Source organism: Dasypus novemcinctus, chromosome 5 (assembly GCF_030445035.2).
Source record: "Dasypus novemcinctus isolate mDasNov1 chromosome 5, mDasNov1.1.hap2, whole genome shotgun sequence".
NCBI lineage: Eukaryota > Metazoa > Chordata > Mammalia > Cingulata > Dasypodidae > Dasypus > Dasypus novemcinctus.
This window is the reverse complement of record NC_080677.1, coordinates 46010217-46029027: the sequence shown is the minus strand read 5'-3', so window position 1 is coordinate 46029027 and position 18811 is coordinate 46010217. Positions and strand designations below refer to the sequence as shown.

Genomic DNA, 18811 nt, shown 5'->3' with positions numbered 1-18811 from the left:
AATTTCAGACACTGAATTATAGTCAATGGCCTCTGTCTTTCTTGCCCACTCAACTCTGAGTTCCCCAAGAGTTGTGTCTCCTCTACCTTTGTTTTCTCTAGAGTTTGTTTAATAAATACAGGTTGAAGACATAAAGAATTATGTGTTTTAAAAACACAATAAAAAACATTCCTCAGCAAGAGTATCAGAGAAGTCAGTGAGACAAAACCTAGTGTAACAATTTTGACCTTCACAATTGAAGCAATTTCTGTGTAGACAGTTGCAAAGCAATTCTGTCCCATGTGTTCTTGATTTTCTTAATATGAATTATCAGTGTACTGACCATCATTCCTTTTAAAGGTGTTCTATCTCCACAATGGGGAACTTTCATATGAATTACAATTTTATTTTTCTTGAAATACAAAAAAAGTATTAGGTGCCTCTGGCAGTTTGTTAATTGGTACTAAATATTCCTCCCTGCAGAAAGATTATAAATCCCACTATCTCAAACTTAAGTATGGCCATGTGACATTCTTTGGCCAATGAAGTATCAAGAGAAGTGCTAAATGTCACTTCAGAACAGAAGTTCTAAGAGTCAACAGATAATTACATTCTTTTTCTCTATACCATGACAACATCAATGTTCTGACTTGAGACTACACCCTCAGCCTTTGTCCCAGAAAGAAGTCTAAAATGAGGCTATAGCTGACCCATGTAAAGAGAGAAAGAAAGAAATTTTGTTTTTATGAGCCATTTAGTACAATCTGGTATACTGTGGCTAATACAAGGCTCTTATGACATTTGACCCTTAAATAATCAAAAGCATCTTAGAGTTCCCCAAGCAGGTACAACAACAAACCTGAATATTGAAACATTAATTATTGAGTTCACCACGGAGTGTTAATTTAAAAATTCTCAAGTTTTTGTGGTAGAAGGACATGGCGACCTTAGAGACACTTAGAAATGTGTGTGCTTGTATGTGTATAGGCGGTTTGTTGTTACGATGATTAGGGGACCTGCTGGCATGTAGTGTCTGGGGACTACAGATGCTATATATCCTACAACAAAGAGAGAGTTCTGCTCAAGAAGAATGTTCTGGTGCAAATATAATTTGCTCTCGTGGAGAAAAACTGGACTAAGTAAACTGATGAAAAACATGCAGATTCAAAAGTGATTTTTACAATAGATTTAGGAAAAGTGTGCACGTGAATTTGAAACTTTATTCAAATAGATTACCAAATTATCAGTTTGTCAAGAATATTCATGTGTTCTTGCCAAACACTTGCTCAGAATTGGTGGCTTGTCTAATTTTTTGCACATGCTCAAGCCCTTTCTTTAATCACAGGGTGATATTTGAAGACTTTTTTCCAGTTTTCTTTTCACCAGGATTTTAATTATTACCAATGTAGGTGTAAATTTATCCATACCGTTTTCCTGCCCTTTAGAAAACAATGATTTTCTTTTCCACTTACCTGAGCAGGTGTTAGGTAAACATCAACAGGCATACTTTATAGCTCCTTTCCCCTTTAACAATATTATACATATTTTGATCTCTCATCATGAGCCAATCCTCCCATTTCATAATCATTCTTGTTGCTATACCCTTATTTCCTTCTGTACCTTTTTTGGTATTCTAGAAAGGATTTTTTGCTAAAGGGAATATATTCAGTCTTCCAGAAGGGACTTTATCATTATACTCAGGAACTGAGTTACACCCTGAAACTGATGAATCTTTTTCAGCCTCATCTAATAGATGAAACATTATGTTATATCTCTTGGGTGATATCTAACATTGTAGATTCATATGCAAGTTGCTGTTTCCTGTACTTGTTTCACTCTCTGGCATTTTTGCTTTGTCTTTTACTTCCTTTCAAGTTACTCTTGTGTTTTACATTTGATATATACATTTCTCACTTGTGACAGGGCACTGCTGTAATTTTGCTGGCCTCACTGCTTCTAGCAATACCTCCCAATTTACTATCAACTGTGAATTTCATTGGAATACTTCTTTTTGTTTAATTAGATATTATATTTAACTTGTACCTCAAGGTCACCATCTGACATGAAGTATTCACACACTGTGAAGGAATTCAAGTATCCAAAGCACTACAAAGTCAGGCAACCAAGAGAATTGTGCTATCATCACCTTAGATCTTTATGGACCAGGAAGATTGGATGACTTAAAGAATTGGCTTGTCCTGAGACAAGGAAGAAGATTAAATGAAGGCATCCATGATTTAAATGTCTAAATGATCCAGTGATATAACTAACTATTTTGAAAAGCAACAAACATCTTTGGGTCCAAACCTATTTCCTCCCTCCCCTAAATCAGGATTAATCATACATATTGTCTTGAAATCATTGATGCTTTCTGTGTCCTTCATTCCATTTCTTTTTATCAGGCCTGAGAAAAGCTGTATGGATGTTAATATATATGGAATAAATTCTGTGATCACTGAAGCACCTTAAAATGATGTGTTCCCAAGCTGCCATATCACAGTTGATTATTCTTTTTCTTTCCAATCCTTCATTTAATTTCCACTCCTTATCTGAATATTAATATTTCTGAATCTTTGAATTCGTTGTAGAGTTCAAGAGATGCTGTATCAAATATTTTGCTAAAATCCAAATGTATTACATCTCTCACATAGTATTCATCCACTAATCTCATAATTCGATAAAAAAAGCAATCATGTTTGTTTGGCATGATTTGTTCTGGGTAAATCCATCTGCTTATTGCTCAATGGTGCTTAAATGATAAGTAGTTCTCAGCACAAATTTCCTTTTCTAACTTCTCATTTTAGCTCAGAGAAGTCTATAGTGTTTTGTTCATAAATTTCCTCCTGGCACATAGTGGTTTCTAGGTCTTAACAAAACAGAGAAAGAGCATACTAGCTTTATTACAATGACTTTTTGTTGTTGCTTTTATATTATTTTCCCCCTATTTATTCATCTCCACATTTTCATATTTGATTTATTATGTGAATAATTACTTTAAACCTTTTTTTCTATAACACCATCATAGGAAAGATGTTGATTGTTGATTAGTAGAGTGTATTAGTCAGGGTTCTCCAGAGAAATTAAGAGACACACACATGTGTGTAATATATGTATATGTTAATATTAAGAGATTTGTTTTAGGAATGGGCTTTCATGACAGTGTGGATTGACAAGTCCAAATTCCATAGGGCAGGCTGCAAGTCAGAAACTCCAGTGAAGATGAAATTAACCATCCCCAGAGAAACTGGCTGGATGAAATGCAGGCAGAAATTCTCTCTGACTTCTGAAATCCTTAGTTCTGACTTTTAGACCTTAAATTGATAGGATGAGATTCTTCTCATTGCTGAAGGTACTCTCCTTTGCTGTTTGTAGTTGTAATCAGCTGTAGATGCAACTAACTAACAAATGATTTAAATCCAGGAAAATCCTCATGCTAACAATCAGGCCAATGTTTGCTTGACCAAACAACTGGACATCATAATCTAGCCAAGTTGACACATGAAATGAACCATCATAGTTGAGGGAAAAGAATTAAATTTATTTCCGGTATCTCCATTGTGAATAAAGATTTTTATAATGATTAGTTATAGTTATGTAATTTCTTTATATTAATCATGTAATATAAGGGCAGTATACTTGCAATTTTCCTTCTTAAGCCTGAATCTTACACATGATGGAAGGTAATCATTTCATTTTTATGTATTCTTTCATTTTCATTTGACCAGAATTTAAGGATCTGTATGCTGTTTGTATTTTCTTTTCTTTTCATCATTATTCCTATTTGCTTACACTTTTCTAGAACTTAGTAAATACTTTTGGTCTTACTAATCACTGCTTTTATGTACTTGAACCATATCAAAAGGTTTTGAGATCTTATAGAAATCAGAACACTCTTGAAGGAAATGGAAAGACAAAAAGAACATTCTATAGTCAGTGGTTTTCCCATTCCAAAATGGATGGTAGTGATATATTTAGTGATTTCGAGAAAGTCTGGACACGCAGTTGGTACCAATTACTTTGGGAGATTACTTATCTCTCACTGTGCAAGGACTTGATGGGACCGGAAGACAAGACTCCATGTTTTTTTTCCAGAGAAGGAGTTGGAAACACAAATCAAAGAAAGTCTTGGATTTCCTCTCATGGACTTTGAATCTTGAGTGAAGAAATGCAAAATGGAAAGATAGTTGGTGCTTAATGATTTCAGCAGTAATAATACACATAGATGGATAATGGATGATTATTCACTACTACTAGTTCCCAAAACTGTCTCTTACTTCCATTTTTTAAAAAGCTAAGTTCTTCATCATTTCTATCAGTTTTGTCATCTGTTCTTCTAAGCTAATTTTCTGCTTGAAACTGTCATGCTGGATTCCATTTCATTACCTTAAAACAGATCCAGGCCATCTTCACAAACTCATCTGCTTATGTCCCTAATTCCTAGAAATTTCCACTGTTGCTCAACCCATAAATTATAAAATGTGGGGATATAACAAACAGAATTCATGATAACTATTGTAGGTCACAGATACAGGTATGGAGGAAGCAAAAGATTAATTTTATGGAATCCAGAAAACTTTCCTTCCAGGGATACCTGCCCTGGAGTGTTGGTGTGATGATTCAATTGCAAAAAGTCCTTCTATAGACAATGGAGTTCAAAGAGAGCCTTTTAATCAGACTTTCTGATCTGGGATTTCAGAACTACAGGACAGGTAGAGGGTGAATTTATCTTGCAAACAAGAAAAACTTGGAGAGTAAAAGTGGGCACTGGTAATAAAATGCCAAGACACAGGTATAAACTCAGAATTTCCCTGCAAATGGGAACTATCGTGGGCAGACGGGAATACCTAGGTAAGAACCAATTTATGTCCTAATGTAACATAGTCATTGTGATGGACAAGTGGATCAGGACTGGAATAACCCAGGGTCAGAAGGATCCTGCGACTCATCTTTATTGCTCGTTTTAAGAATGAAGGGGCCAATTTTAAAGGTTTGTATCAAGGATAGTTACAGCATTTACAAATTGGGCATTGAAACTTTCCTAACCAGTTGTTTATTGTTGCTTGGAACCAGCGAACAAGAATACAGTGATGCCTTCACAGTACAGTGAGGACTCCCAGCAGGTACACAAACATGGCAAATAGACATTTGATGAGTGCTTTTAATGGAGATGCTCAGAATCAAGGCAGTCTAGAAGTTAATGAATCAGCCATCTGTCCTTCCTTGAATTTCAGTTAAATTTTCAACAACCTACCTCATTTTGTGTCATACAGAAGTACACTTAGTGGTTAATGTTTCATTTTATAGAATAGGCATGATTGCACTTCAATGCTCATTGTATTGAGTAAAAGTATCCCTGTTCCCACTGTCATTACCATTCTTAAGGCTATGCTTTTACTGTTCATCTTTTGCATATGGTATAAACCACATTATTTCAACCCCAAATGAAATACCACATCATATAGTTCATTAAATGTGTACTAGAGTCATATGGATGAGTCTTGTTTAGTTGGAGGGCAGGGATCTCCTTTTAAAAGTCTATTTTTCTGTAGAGTCTACCTATAGGCTGAGGCACTGTGTATTAAAATCAGCAAATACACAATCAACTGACTTTATAGCAGTATTTAATAAAGATTTGTAGATTATTCATATTTGGAAATTTTGAGGAACTGAATCCATGGATTTCCCAATAGAGAACAAATTGAAATGAATAATCCTGAGTCTTGTTCTAATATGAGCTAATTAATACTCAATGAATGAATCAATGTGCAATGTTTTTCTCCTTTGGGATCTAAATTATCAAAATATTTATTTTCATATTTATCTTTATTTTTAGGTATACTGCCTCAGGGTTTCAACAGAATCACAAATTCTTGTGAAAATAAACAAGCAGCAAAATTCTGATGAAATTTTCCTCAGTTGATTCTATTTCATAAATTTCTTGACACTGAATTTCAGAGGTAGGCCTGGAAAATAATTTGATTGGCTAATTTTAGTGAGTTGATTTTCATTGTACTATTTATATATGCAGAGCAAGCTCTTCATGAAACACATAAAAAACACCAACAGATTTGGGCCATATCCCATTTGGGCTTGGTGTAACATATTTGAGAAAAAAGTAAAAATAATAATATCTCATTTCTTCATATTAGACATTCCATTTGAAAAGATAACAAAAAATTTAATCCATAATGGTTAAATTAGGTACATAAATCTATGTGTGATTAAGTAACATATTTCAAGGAACAGATTTTGAACGGAATTTATAAGAGATTTGAAAAGTCAGAAAAAATATTCAAAGCTATAAATTAGGAAATTCTTAATATTTAGACTGAAAATGTGCCAAGCAGGTAGAGGTAGGAGGCCCAGTTTCCCTTTAGCCTATTTTCACATTAATTAAATACTGCTATTAAATTTAGCATATTTCTGTTTGGGAAATATTCCTAAAAATGGTCTATGAAATTATCATTATTTTAACCATTTCAAACATACTCTATCATTTCAATATTTGTGTCTTTATGACCAGTTATAAAACTTGTCAATTCAAACTAGAGAAACATGAATGAAAAAGATCAGTTTATTGTGTGAAGTAATGTAAGGGGCTGTTTTTATTTGCTAACTTGTATTTACATAACAGTCATTTCCAAAACACCCATTTAGCTGGCTATCTAAATGAACTTTTTTCTCCTAAATTATTGGGGCTATGTAGGAATAGCATTTACACATGATGTTCCTCTTGTTTTTTCTTTAACAGACTTATTAAACTAGAGTGTAAAATCAAGGCCACCCAATTAGTAAAGAAACTACAATTAAATCACTAGAAAACAAAGAGTGCCATTTTTAGAACACTTATAATTCTAATATATACCAAAGTATCCCCTGGAATATTTTAAAGAATACTTTGCTTAAGAATAAAACAAAAAATTATTCCTGAGTTCATTAAAAATAGTATAGTATTTTGCTGTTTAAAAAGTGGTGTCACATGCATTACATTATATTTTCTTCCCACTAACCCTAATTAAATTCATGTTAAGCTGTCTATAGGAATAAACTGTTTTCCTGTTTATTCAAACAATTAAAATATGTATACAATTTTCAGCCCCCTTTGCAACAATGTGACATTAAATAATCAAAAAGACTTCTTCATTAAGCAGTTCTTATGCTTTCAGTTCTTTCTACATTAAACATTATTTGTAGCTTTTTCTCAATCGTGTGACCCCAAAACTACTATAAACATTTCCTGAAAACTCTTATTTTCAAAAGTCATGTTTAATAGCATAAATCTTGGGGGCTGTGTTTACAGCTTTCTGAAGAATTTGATAAGTACATCTGTCTATTTTGGGATCATTAAGCCTTCCCCTTCTCCAATGGAAAAAACAAAGTGGTACATTAATCACTTCAATTTCTAAATGCTTAAATATGCATTTCCCTTTAAAAACAAAAACAAAAACAGGGTTTGTTGATGCTATTCTTTAGATACTCCTTAATTTCCTTTTTTTTCTATAAAAAGTAGTTTAAAATGATTTAAAAAATTAAAATTACTTTAGCAAAATGCAAGTCATTGTTATATTTTAATTTAAAATCATTAATACTTATATTTGGAAAGAAGCTAGGTTCAGGTTACCTAAAAAAATTAGGGTTTATGAATTTGCCTGTAACACAATTGCATTGTGGTTTTGCCTCAGCTTGTCAGTCAGACAAAACCACGTAGTGATGGGGGCAGTAACCTAAGTAACTTATGCATTGTCTTTGACACAGAGTTGTTGAGGGGATTAAGTGAAATAATGAATTTAAAGGGCAGACAATATAGAAAAAAACTAGAAAAATACTTCTCCACTGTCCTGGGACATAATTTATCCAGAGAGTGATGGTAAATGGAAGTAACAGAAGAAGTACAAAGACATTCCTCGGTTGTCTTGGTCATAAATAATTAAAATGATTAGAAGCCAATAAAAATTTTGGGCAACAGGAATCTGTTTTAGATATGCCACCTTTTCTGAGTGATCAGGAAAAGTCCAATATTTTCAGTTTCTGGGTTTTTATTTTAGAATTGAATTTTCAGCTTATTTAGTTTGTTATAACCACATAGATTTTTCAAAGCATGTTTTTTCATACTGTTAAGTATAGTTTTAATACATCCAAGTAAATGAAAAAATTTTTTTCCTATAGAAACAAATATAATTTGAGAATGAAAGAAAATAAGAATACTGGATTCTATATGTGAAACCCCTTCTTTACATATGAATTCATAAACCACAGCTAATTTATATACTTTTAATTGAACATTCTAAAATCATCAGTGTTTCTAAACAGGCATCCACCTACACTAATCAAATTCCTTCTAAGCTATTCTTTTCAATAAAGTTTTTTTAAAATAAATCTGAGTCTTATATTTAAAATAAAATAAAACAAAATAAATCAAATCCTAAAGGTGTCAACTGAGTGCTGAGCAAACTGGGCCAGATTCTTCAGAATTCTAATACTAATATCTTCTTGAAACTTGGCCTTTATGCATTTCTTATCACAGTTGCCCAATATTTACATTTGCCCTGTTTAACTTCCTACCATTATTTTTACCCATTTTTCCCCCTGCTTCACACCAAACTCCAGCTGGAGAATAGTTTACAGAGCCATTTATTCTTAAATTTATTTTTTCTCTTTTAAATAAACATTCAAAAGGCCTATACCTCTGTAATGTTTTCTCATTGTTAGCTCTGAAAATACTGTATAATAGACAAAGTGGCTTATTTGTGAAACTCCTATGACCTAGCCAAATGCTATATCAGGTTCAATTAAATGACCTCCAAGATCCAAGAAAACTGCTCTTCACTGTCAGCTTTATGGGCTTTTATTTTAAGTATTTTTTTGTAGGCAAACTTGGGAGAACCATTTTCTATTAGTTATTCAGGATGCAATATTCTTTGTTAGAATAAGTTGGTTGGGTATTAGTGTGTTAGTTGGTGGAGAAATATCTTTTAGTTTCCTTTATGAAGTTGAAGAAAGACATATTATGTATTGATTTCTCAATTTTAATAGTCAATTCAATTAGATATTCAAAATGCAAAGATCCTTGCAGAAATCAGCTGCCACATTTATTAACCTAACTGAAAATAAAAGTACAGCCAAACAAAAAATGGAAAAGAGAACTTTTAAAAAAAACAAAAAACTGTATAGATATTTTCCAAGAGTTTATGATGCAATGTTTTGAACTCTTCTGCACTGGGAAAATACTTAATGAGGGCCAACTACTTATTTAGTTCAGTAAGTTATGACCTTAAATAGCAAAATATATAGTTTACTTTAAAATATTATACAATATCAACTCTTCCTCTGATTCCTTAATATTAACTCAAGGCCCAATTGTTCACCATTCTAAGAACTAGACTGTCAAAAAATAAACTTAAAAAAAGAATAATCTTCAATACAATTTCCATTTAGACCTTATTTTAATGACCCACTTAAAATTTGCTACTTCAATTTATCCAAATATATCAATTCTCTTTCTAATAAAACTTTTGCTGAATATTTTCAAATCTGTTTTTATATTAAGGGTTATAAATGGCCACATGAGCACAGTAGGAGAAAAATAACAAAAGTTCTAATTTTTAAGGCATACTTATTAGGCCATTGTATACCTGATGACACATGGAGTATAATATAGAACAATCATTGAAGTTACAGGATACATACATACACTGTAATTAGAATGTTTTTTATAGGATTAAATATGAATAGTGTGGATTTGGATATGTAGGGTTTCCAATACTTATTTTCTTTAGAGAATTACACTGTGTTCTAGAGAAGCTGTTGGGAAAAGGTTAGCTCAGGAGTCATTTTTAAGCAAGCAATCATTCCAGCGCTCTCCATGAAATACTTTTATAGGTTTATTTTGGCTTTGCAGTTAAGACTTTTTTATAAAATGTTTTGCTATAGAATTTGAAAAAGAAAAAAAGTCGTTCCTCTGGGATACTGATGGATTTTTTTAAAAATCACGTTTCTTCCTTGATTCTTTTAGCAAGTTAGTCAAAGATACTGCAACACTATTTCCTTATTGGGTTTTTAAGATGAATGGAACAGTATTTCTTACTTTCAATATTTTCACCAAATACAAAACAAAACCAAAGCAAAAAATTTTGAAACTTTAAATCTTTAAATCTTTCAAACAATCCAGTCACATTTACATGAGTGTCCAAAACAAGAAGATGGATATCAGTGCCAGCACTATGTCATACAGCAACTTCTTCATATTCTTTGACAATTTGTAAATAATTTTCCATTTCACCAAAAGTTACAAAAGTTTCCACAGTTTCCCTTAGCAAGCTGAAGCTTACTCTTCGTTTGTCATTGTGCATAAAAGCTGCTTATAGCATAGCATGGCATAAGCTATTTTTAAGCAATAAATGATTTGAGTCATCTATTTTGTCCTGAAATGCTATCTGTTGTTAACTGCATTGCTTATAAATGGTCACAGTAAATTCAGCATGAAAGAGAATATTACAGAAAAGACAGCAGCAGAAGCATTAGCATTATCTAATATTTATATATGTTATCAACATAACACAGCAGTAAAAGGTTTAAATGCATATCAATGGGTACCATGTCTAAAAATTACTATAGTACCTATTTAGTGTATTGGATATTTTTCTTACGGAGTGCTTGCTGTATCTAGAACAGCATAATATGTGATTTAGTACAGTTAATTCTTATTGATTAAATAATGTTTCATGTACTGAAGGAAGTGAAAGGAGACAGATATTTTTTGCTTCATTGTGATCCCAGATTTAACATTTAAATGAATACCCCAAAGGACCACTACATGTCATTATTTAACTGAAATGGGCTTCAAAATAGTTAACAAACAGTATGATTTGTATCTGAACAGCAAGGTGGCACCAGATACATGTAATGCGACTGACTTCTGACTCAGTTTGGAGCCAGGGTCTAAAAATTGTGCCCCTCATTTACAGTCATAGTGATTGCTCAACTCCAGAGAGAATTACCCATTTTATAGTTATTCTCTGAGAGTCATATAAAAAACAAAACAAAAAACAGCAAATGCAAATCTCTGAATACCTTTTACAAGAGGTGCAAAAAGAATCATTTCTAATTATTAAACTGCCATTTACAGTAGGTTTTTTTTAATTATATTTTTTTTACACCATCAGAGACTCAGAAATGATGGGAGAAATGCCTATGGCATATCACCTGGTAGTCTCCTGAGTGGATATTTACACAATGTGAAATAATTGTACCATAGATACCCAGAGAAAAGAAACATTATCTTATGCTGTTATGAAATCAGACAGACATGATATAGCTTCATTATACTTAAAACTTGTAGGACCCCATCCCAAGCTAGATAAAAAGTAATTTTCAAATCCCCCCACCCATTCACCCATTATCTTCCTGTTACACAGAATAAATGCTTAGATTACTCCCACCCACCCTCAAATAAAGTGCGCAGTCCATGGCAGACCATAGAGTAATGCAACAGGAAAAGCCCCTTTTTGTGTATTATTACTTAAAAATAAAATACAAACAACAAAAAATGAAACAAAGATTGAAGAGAATTCAGCGATTCTCTGCATCTCGCAAAAAGTGGAAAAGCATGAGGACGCCCTGCTTGACTGTCACTTGTGTTAATACACGTAGCCTTCGTTGTAGGGGTGAGGATTGCAGCAGCCACCTTCTGGCAGGTAGGCCATGCTCTCGTCAAAGTGAGACAGAGGCACCGTGTCCTCTTCATTGATATGGCGTTCCATGTCTGTCTTCAGCAGTGGGCGCTGATTATCTGGAAAGGCCATGGAGAAAAGGGCCTCTGGATCACAAACAAATTTGTAGACATATCTCTCTCCAGCCACCTGATGATAACATGAAAGAGAAAAATCCATCCTCACCATTCCCCAGATGGCGAAGGAGAGGGAAAGAAAAAAGGAAAACATGGTTTAATATGCCAGAAAGGAAGGGAAACATGGGGAAAAAAGCAGCCATTTATTAACAGATATAAATAAAAGAAAAAAAAAAAAACGCTTACTTTGTAGAGTGAATCGAGGGAAGTGCAAAACAACAGTGTAAAGAAATACTCTTTTATGTTAACCTTGAGTAATAAATATGTTCATTTCAGATGTAGCAAGATAGCTCAGAGGTTTAACATAAAGGAAAACATATTTTGAAAAAAAATCAATGAATGTATGCATCTTGCATCAAAATGCTTTCTCTGCTCTTAAATGTAATATCTGTAACAAGTAAACATTTAAACCACCTTTAAGGTATAGTGTCTCCCTTTAACAATACTTTTCTGAAACTGTAGAAAAACGAAACTTCCACATCTGAAAAGAAAAATGTGTTTTATTCTTACATTTCTGAAACTGTAGAACTAAACTTACAAATCTTAAAAGAATAATGTGTTTTATTCCTAATAAGACTAGACTAGAGGTCTGGTTTTTCTTTTTTTATTAACTGTGTATTCTCATCTAAAAAAAAAGAAGACACATAACCTTATTTAGATGAAAGATGGATCAAGAGGACAGCATTATCCTGGGTACATTGCTTGAAAAAAATGAAGGCAAGATGCATTAGGCAGAAGTTAAGGATGTGTGTAAAGTGTCAAATTGAAGTAAGAGGTGTAAAAAAGTGAAAGGAATTTAAAATATGCAATGCATAGGGAGGAAATGAGAAAGAAATGTGACAACTGCCTGAAATAAAGGAGAAGCTGCATAATTTGTAGGGAATGACATACAGCAAACTTAAATTTTGAAGAGTAATGATTCTTTAAGAAATGATAAACAATGGAGTGAGACAAATATGTCCCTGTTATAATAGGCAATGCTGAGCTTCTCAAAAACTGGGTGTGGGGTATATGTGTTGGGGAAGGGGATAGACAAATATAGTTCTTGGTATTAATTTTGATAGTAACTATTTTCCATATACAGAGTTTGGCAATTGCAGAAAGGTGCAAATTATTCAATGCCTCTGTGTTCCTGTATATCAGAAAGGCACTGTTACTTGAACTGTAGCGTGGGGAGGACAAGCACTGTGTTCATGGTTTATAAACTATCTGTGCATGTGTGGGGAAAAGGCAACAACTACCAAAAGCACCAGAGTTCTGGACTCAGATTTAGAAGTTGGTTTTTTTTTGCCCTGGATTTAATTAAAAGGAACTAATTAAAAAAAAACAATAATAATCTGAATATTGCTAGGTTCAAAAACAGTCAGAAAGTCTAAATGAATTTGGGCATGTTTCTTAACTTGCTCCACAGTTTCCTTCTCTTTACAATATGTCCTGGGAAAGACCGCTGTGAGATTTAGATGGAGGTCTCTAGCAAGGTACACGGCAAACAGAGGAACCAGGCTTAAGTTAATTTACTTTAGTTCCTTACACAAAAGAAGTTAATTTCTTAAAGGTGAAATGACCATAAAAATAAAAATAGGAAATAAGCTGAGATAATAAACTGTATTTTTTTCTCCTTTGTTCAAAGCATCCAAAAAGTAAATAAAATTTAAAAATGACCTTCAGACTTCTGAGCATTTTATAACCTGCTTTGTTTAGATTGGGGCTGCAGAGCAAGAAGCATTTGCTTTAGGCTACTGAACTGTTTTTGTCTGACCTGAAGCTATTGCCTATAATTAGAAATGCTTTGATAAATGAAAAACTTCACAGGGGAGAACTCAAATCTGCAGCATACAATCAAGATTATAAATTCTCTTAAGGACCCTATCTTTACTCACAGTTTCCTTCAGTTTTTCTTGTAAACAAACATTTTTAGGGCTATTACTATGTTTATTGGACTATATTAAATTCTGCTGAGGTTAGACCAACCGCTGGTAACCAACCTAGGGAAATGATGTCAGTATTCCATTAATATAATTACAACATCGAAAATGCTGTACATTAAATATACTCAAATTGAAATGAGACAGGAAAAAAGAATCAGGAATTTTGAAGGGGAGACGAATCAGAATTAAAGGGGTGGCTTTTTGAGCTGTGCTTTGGCAGCCTGGATATTTATTTTTTATAACTTAAAAAAAATTTGCAAGTAATACACTGATACAGAAGGAAAATTAGACATTATAAATGAAGCAAAAAGAACGAATGGTCATCCAGCAATAACCAATGTTAAAATACTAGTATATATTTTCTGAGCATTTCTAAATTTTTTAATAGAATTATACATATGGACACACTCTCTAAGTTTTAACAAACCTTATTCTAGTATTTCTTATTTCATTCACAACTACCAAAAATAACATTTTTAAACGTGTGGAACCACTTGGTTTCTTTTTCTTTTCTTTTCTATTACTTTAATTTAATTTTCTTTTCAAGACGCCACATATTTTTTTTTCAGTTTTAATTAATGCACAAATGTGGTCAGATACACATTATTCCCCATATGTTGAAATACATAATTCTGCTTTACCCTTTTTAAAAAAGGTCTGACAAATGACCTATCCTTTCTTATATTATACAGTCACACCCCAAAAGGTCTGTGATGCAGAACACTTTACTTTTCCTATATTAGCTGATGAATAATTGCAAACAAGTTTTCCTTTGGCAGTTACAGACTAAAAGGGAAAAATCTGAGGAGCAACATTTTTACTCTGTTTCAGCATCTAAACCATTATTTTATAATTTGACAGTGTTTTTGCCTTATTAACTTATTAAAAATATATAAGAGGAAAATGAGAATGTGGAAGTAGTATACCAGTAATAAGAAGCAAAGTTTGAGCACATGGAAGACTCAGCATGACATCCTGGAGCTACTGTGTCAAATAATGTACCTAAAAGTTTGAGGTGTAATTAGAAATCTTATAATAATTTTAGCTCTCTGTGAATAGAACTTTTACTATATCTACAATTCAAACTTCACACTTTCTACTTTCATATTTGTTTTGAAATGACATCACATACGAAAATAGAGGCTTGCGTGGAGTTTTAAATTGGTTTTCTAGGGAATGGGGAGGAGAGATTATAGAATGTTTAATAAAGGACTTAAATGATCCAGAGCTTACCCTGGCTTCAGTGTGGGAGATGCATTAAGAGCTGACATTTACTGAAGACTTTTATTGTGCCAGGAACAATGCAAAGTGTCTCAAGTACATTATTTTCATTTAACAGTCACAACTTTATGAGGTAAGAAACACTACCATTTAGTAGGAAAGGTGATGGAGTGAGAAGCCAGCATTCAAACCTAAATCATGGCCACATTAGCTTTTCCCAGTGTGCAGTATTGCCCAAGGAAACCTTAACACCTGTCCTCACAGCCCAGGTGACAGTGCCCCAGAATCAGGAAGACAGTGGGAAAAGGAAAAGAATGGTATGTATTTGAAAGATTTGACTAAAATTGGGTTTGGTGGTTGGAGAGGAAGGGAGGAATAAAAAATAAACCCAGGGTTGAGAGAGAGAAATAGGAGGAGCAGATAGCGTACAATAATAGCTTTTGTAGAGGAGATTAGGGGAAATAGGAAGCAACTAAGAATCTAATCTAGCCTTATCATTTCAGAATCTTGGAAGCTCTTAACTTTCAGGCTCCCAAATTCCAGAGTACTGATTACTTAAGTTCTGGGAAACTCAAGGTGCTGTTCTCCTCAGTTCTATTCAGCTTCAAGAAGCAGTTAGTCTGGTTTCCGGTAGCATAACTACTGTGACATAAAAATAATGCCACACTCTGTAAAATGCATAACTATGTTCATGCTCCTCAAAATGAACAAAGAATATATAATAAAATTGTAATTCACAATTGATATATCATAAACTTGGTATCAACTCAGGTCACTTAGATTTGCATCTGTATGCAAGGATGACAGATATAATAATAACATGTTCAAATATTTTCTTTATTCTTTCATTTATTTATTACCTTGTTGAAGAATGTTATATTTTGTTCAGAGTGTGAATCATTTATTTTATCTCTACTCTGTTTTTAAAAGCTACTTTTAAATATGAGAAGTTCATTTGAAATAAAATAAAAATATTTAATATCATTCTACAAACAAATAAGATCAAGACTTTATATTTAATAAATGGTTCAGGATGTTAAGCTTCCAGGTAATAAAATCAGATAAGATTCCAAAAAATAATAAGAAAAACTGTTTTTATGAATCAGAAAAAGAAAGAAAAAGAAGAAAGATTCAGTTAGTAGCTAACTTTCTTTTCACTGGAATCTGTAAACAAAAGCATTTCAAAATGAGATAATTGTGTAGAATAAGAGCTGCTTCTGAGATAAACAGATACAATAATAGTATCGAAACAGCCTTTTTTTTAAAACCATATGCAGCAAAGTAAGACTTCCAGAAAACCTATTATTTTGTATATAATATTATTACATCTGAGTCTACAACATTCATGAATTTATAAATAGAAAGGCTTATAATACCAAAACTAAGAACTAAGCATTTGTTAAAATGAGTAAAAACCATGCTTCAGCAATGCAATGATATGTGGCTTTTAAAGTATAACATGCAGATTAATGTGCAACATTTCAATGAATTTTAATCCTGTGTTAGCTGCTCACCTTTTGCATGATTCCCTTTTCATAATAATAGCGGAGTGAACGGCTAAGTTTATCATAGTTCATAGCTGGCCTGTTTTTCTGAATGCCCCAACGCCTAGCCACCTGCCACCAAAACATAAATACATTGTAGGGTTAAGTATTAATTTCTTAACGTATTTCACACAAATTAGATAATTCATTAGTTACTTCCAAACCCTCTAAAACATATCCAAACTAAAGACTTAAGTAAAGAAGTAAAAGCTGTCAGGATCTGAATTTCTTGTGTCCTGGTTTGCTTTTTAAAATCAGGCAGCTAGCAATCACTCTGACAGATCACAATAGGATTCTTTGTCACTATTGTTTTGGATACAAAATTAAATGGAAATAAGGGAATGTGTTTACAATGGGAATAAACAATCTGCAATTCACCAAAATGAGGCAAGTTTTCCATTCTGCTTGAGATAAACTGTTTTTTTCCTTCTCAGTTTTTCAGATCAAAGCTATAGATCAAAAGCAGCTTAGTGCACTTGTTGGTAAAGGTGTCTTATTGAAGCTTTGAGAAGAAAAATGATATCATACTCACTCTATAAAAGAGTGAATAAGTGGTACCTTGTGTGTATAAGCAGAGGACCTAATATACAAATTTATCAACTAATCTGCAAATAACTTTTATTGCCTAAAGCAGCTTTTGAATAAAATTGTAGCCAATACTAAATGGGGGAATCAGGCATTTATTTAGAGAACAGTAATTAGTAATTAGATGCTAAAAATAAGAAGCAAGTTGAAAAGGTCAGCATCCGTATCAGTCCACAAACAAAAATCTCAAGAGCAGAATGTCCACTCGGCTGTTTAGTGAGACACGTTCCAGCATTTTATGATGCGGCTTTGGAGGAACAACTTCTCTGACAAAGAGAGAGTTCTTCAAAAGAGCTTTAAGAAAACTTTCCTGATTTCAGAGAGCCATGCCTAAAAAAATATTACAATAAAAATACTTCCTTCCTCAGTATATATTCCCACCTCACCACCACTCCAAATAGCTGAAGCATCATGAGAATTTGGAAGCCAGCTTTTGCTATTCCAGTTAAAGTCATGTTCTCATTAATTTCCACTTTTTAATAGTGTGAGCACAAACTCCAGCTGCCATGCAAACCTAGGCAACCCCAAGAGAGCATTAACTAATAAGGTTAGTGTGTGCATTCAATTCCATGAAATTCCAACTTGTTGCCATGTCACAAATACCAGAATAGAAAGTTTTTCAGATGGTTCATTCTCTCTCCAATTCATCAGCTTTAACTTTCTCCAGGGTTTTAAAAATATTATTATTAATTTGTTAAAATACCATTCCTTGCTATTTTCTCTCTCACTAATGTGTATTCCCTGAATGAAGACACAGATTAGCGAATTTATCTAAGACTAGTGAGATGTGATAAAACAGGGACAAGATTATATAGCCAATCAGATAGTCAAAGAGGCGGGTATAACATCTCAATTTGCAAAAGATAAACTTCACTTTAATTGTCAGTGTTTTCAGCAATAGTGAAATGGGAGGGTGACAATAAGAAATGAGCACAATACTTTCTAAATAAAATGTCTTTCAAAAACCTAAAAATGGACATCAAAGTATCCTGAATAGATATGACAGTTGAAGAGCCTGCTAACTTGGAGAAGATGTGAAAATAAATTATTAATATCTCCTTTAAGAACAATTTCTGAATACCTACATGCTTCTTTTCTAGAAACACACCGGGATTCACCTAGAAAATAAAACACCTGCAAGAAACTTTATGACATCATTATACAAACAAGTCTCTGGGATGGGGAGAGAAAAGTTTTTTAAACACCGTAAACAGACTTTTACTCTTATGGTGCCAGTTAATTCTTAGCATAATGGATATTAAGTAGGTATTTTCAAGGAAAAAAAAATTATTATTAGAGTTGTTTCAGTGTTGTATTCCTCATACAGTTGAGGGAAAGAGGCCATACCAATATACCTGTGAGATGCAGACAAAATTAAACCTCAAAATTATGAGGTCTTCCTAACACATATAATTCCCAGGCTATGTAGACCACTGGCCAACTAAGAAAGTCCATTCAGTCCTCACATATGTCCCACTCGTCACCATGCTATCCAGCACCACTTAAAGCCAAGACACAATTCTCAATACAGAACGCGAGAGATGGCCTCAATACTTCTAGTGAAAACTTAAGACCAGTAGCAAGAAAATGATGGCACTATGTCCAAAGAATTAAATAAGAAATGTGTACCAGGTCAAGTAGTAAACACTCAATTACAAAAATCATGCTTGAGCCTGCAAAACACTACTAGGGCCTATTTAACAGACTTC

At 33.2% G+C, this 18811-nt stretch overlaps 1 protein-coding gene across 6 annotated transcripts in view; it reads right to left on the bottom strand.

Moving 5' to 3' along the window:
* Positions 1–8991: 8991 nt before the first annotated feature.
* ETV1 (ETS variant transcription factor 1) overlaps positions 8992–18811 on the bottom strand; it is an 88158-nt gene continuing 78338 nt past the window's right edge. For all 6 annotated transcript variants that reach the window (XM_058296936.2, XM_058296933.2, XM_071215141.1 and 3 more), the window contains 2 exons: positions 16488–16589; positions 8992–11837 (listed from right to left, as the gene is read on the bottom strand). In XM_058296936.2, coding sequence (XP_058152919.1) covers positions 11616–11837; positions 16488–16589 — 324 coding nt within the window. In that variant the 3' untranslated portion in view covers positions 8992–11615. The remainder of the gene's footprint in view (positions 11838–16487; positions 16590–18811) is intronic.